Source organism: Egretta garzetta, unplaced genomic scaffold (assembly GCF_000687185.1).
Source record: "Egretta garzetta isolate BGI_Z169 unplaced genomic scaffold, ASM68718v1 scaffold381, whole genome shotgun sequence".
Lineage (NCBI taxonomy): Eukaryota > Metazoa > Chordata > Aves > Pelecaniformes > Ardeidae > Egretta > Egretta garzetta.
This window is the reverse complement of record NW_009258483.1, coordinates 102602-105194: the sequence shown is the minus strand read 5'-3', so window position 1 is coordinate 105194 and position 2593 is coordinate 102602. Positions and strand designations below refer to the sequence as shown.

The 2593-nt window shown below is 57.0% G+C and overlaps 1 protein-coding gene across 1 annotated transcript in view; it reads left to right on the top strand.

The window, feature by feature from the left end:
• The window catches only part of ALYREF (Aly/REF export factor), a 9938-nt gene that overhangs the window by 6995 nt on the left and 350 nt on the right, over nt 1-2593 (top strand). Inside the window, exons 3-5 of the mRNA XM_035900058.1 lie at nt 1157-1417; nt 1520-1583; nt 1752-1932. Of these exons, the coding sequence (XP_035755951.1) occupies nt 1157-1417; nt 1520-1583; nt 1752-1932 (506 nt within the window). The remainder of the gene's footprint in view (nt 1-1156; nt 1418-1519; nt 1584-1751; nt 1933-2593) is intronic.

Here is a 2593-nt window from a genome sequence, read left to right as displayed (position 1 = left end):
CCCCTTTTCTGCCGCTGGCTTGGGCTGAGGCGTGGATGAACTTCCACCTCTGGCTTATTTAGCAGCAAAGCTGACTTAATGGTTTGCACCTATTTGTAACTCTCCGTCCCATAATTTAGCGCTGCCTCAGATGTGGTGCTTGCTTTCTTTGTTTCTATGCTAATCGCATCATTAACGTGGTACGGCGCAGCGCAGGAGCAAGCGGTGGGAAGGAGCCTCGAACGTGCTGTGCTCCCGGAGGGGCGTCGCTCCCTGAGTGTTCGCTGCTGCTCAGGAGGAACCCGCGCTCCCTGCAGTGCAAGGAGAAGCTGGCTCTGGAGAGGTGGCCGAGCGCAGAAGCTGGCTCTGGAGAGGTGGCCGAGTGCTGCCTCACCTGCGTTGCGCTCTTCTAGAAAGCTCCTGTCGAGCGCCCTGTAACGTTCACTGCCGGTGAATGGGTACAAGGGAGGAGCTGGGCTGCAGCCCTGCCTGAAGCGCGTACAGTGCTCCGCCGGGGGCCTGGGCAGTGACTCGCAGAGGCAGCTGCGTGGCCGTCCGGCTTTTCGGCCGGCGCTGTGGGAGGGGGCCTGTCCCCCTGGGTGCCTGGCAGCTCTGATGTAGCCGTGGAGCTTTTGAGGCATGGGGTATGGCAGAAACTCGCGACAGTGAGGTGTCCTTGTTGACTTCCTAAATGTGGCACCTGAGAAACAAAATTGGTGGCTCCGTTGCTGGCTCTTCATTTCCATCCTTTGTGACAGCAAGTGACGGACTTCAGCAGAGGACTTCCCTCATCTGTTTTGGGGCTTTAGTTCCTAACGGGCTGTGCTTTAAATTGCACCCGATCTAGTAAGGATTTAAGAGGGGGTGGGGGGAAAGCTCAGCACAATGACAGTGCGATCATCTCGTGAATCCCTGTGTTCATACAGGATCATCCTTCCTCTATGAAATGGATTAGGGTCTGGATTATTTTTAAATAGTCACCCCATTGACTCAGCCTCAACAAAAAGACCCGCAGTGTCCCTGGAGCCTGCTTCACTGGCTGCTAATGTGCGCCCTATGAATATGAAGTCCTGCCTGTTTTTACCACCTGTGGCGACTTTCTGAAATCCTTCTGATGGGCTTGTGCTCCCCTCTCTTGTCGATGCTTTTTCCAAGTTGCCAATGATGTTTTGAAAAGTGCCTGCGATTGCGGGGGGCGGTTGTGTCTGGGGAACTGCCAGCGCTGTCCCTTGGCTGTGCGGTATTTGCAGCACTGACGGACGCGTGCGCTCTTCTCCCTCTCTTTCTCAGGAACTCTTTGCAGAGTTTGGGACCTTGAAGAAGGCAGCTGTGCACTATGACAGATCTGGCCGCAGTCTAGGGACAGCGGACGTGCATTTTGAAAGGAAGGCAGATGCTCTGAAAGCGATGAAGCAGTACAACGGAGTCCCCTTGGACGGTGAGTCTCCCTGGCCGCCTCTGTAGTGTATTTCACTGGCTGGCCGCAGCAGCCTGCGTGCCCGTGTCCCGCACACGGACTCACGGGCTGCTCTTCCTCCAGGGCGCCCCATGAACATTCAGCTGGTCACGTCACAGATCGACACACAGAGGAGACCAGCACAGAGGTGAGATCCGTGCGGCCGCGGGAGTCGCTCTGCCCAGTCAGCACCGGGCGGGAACGTGCCTGGCGCCTCTCTGTAGGAAGCGTGGATCCGTCTCCCATTTGACAAACTTCTGCGTGCCTGCTTGGGCTAACGGGATACACTAAAATGGCTGCTTTTTAAAAATCACAGTGTAAACAGAGGTGGCATGACCAGAAACCGCGGTGGCTCAGGAGGATTTGGTGGTGGAGGAGGCAACAGGCGAGGTACTCGTGGCGGGAACAGAGGGAGAGGCAGAGGAGCTGGAAGAACTTCCAAACAGCAGCTCTCCGCAGAAGAACTAGATGCACAGCTGGATGCTTACAATGCCAGGGTAAGTGCTGCCCGGGCGCTCCCCACAGCATCTCGTTCTGGGAGCTGGCAGGAAAGAGAAAGTGTTTCCCCGGTTGTTGGGCTAGAGCAGTCTCCCTCTAAAGCCAAGCAGTGCCTTGGTCCGGCAGTTGGCTTCACTTCCCAGAACACTTTGTCAGCTACGGTTACTGGGAGCCGAGAAGCAGCCCCTGTTCCAGCTCACCGGGGCTGATGTGGGGCCGGCTTTTCCCTAGCTGGAACGTCTGTGGTGAGCAGTAGCTGCATAACAAAACCCACGGAGATAATGGGCTGCAGAGATGGAAAAACAAAAAGAAAAAAACCTCAGTGAAATAACAACATGGGGTGCTGACGGAGCAAAGGTGGCAACAGGGGTGCTGGCGTCGTTTGCTGCCTTCGGAGCTGGCTCAGGCGTCTCTGCCGCAGCCAGATTAAAATCTTGGTAGGGAAGTGACCGTGTGCGCGCAGTGACAGCGGAGTTGGTGGTTTGGGAATGGGACAGAAACGGGTGAGCGTGTGGAGGAAGTGGGATGCGCAGAATTCCAGAAGGAAGCAGCACGGGCGCGTCTGGTGGTTCGGAACAGCCGCCTCGGGCCTTGGGGACGCGTAAGCAGCGCGGGGGGAGCGCGGCAGGGCGGTTCGCAGCTGCGCCTGGGTGCACTCTG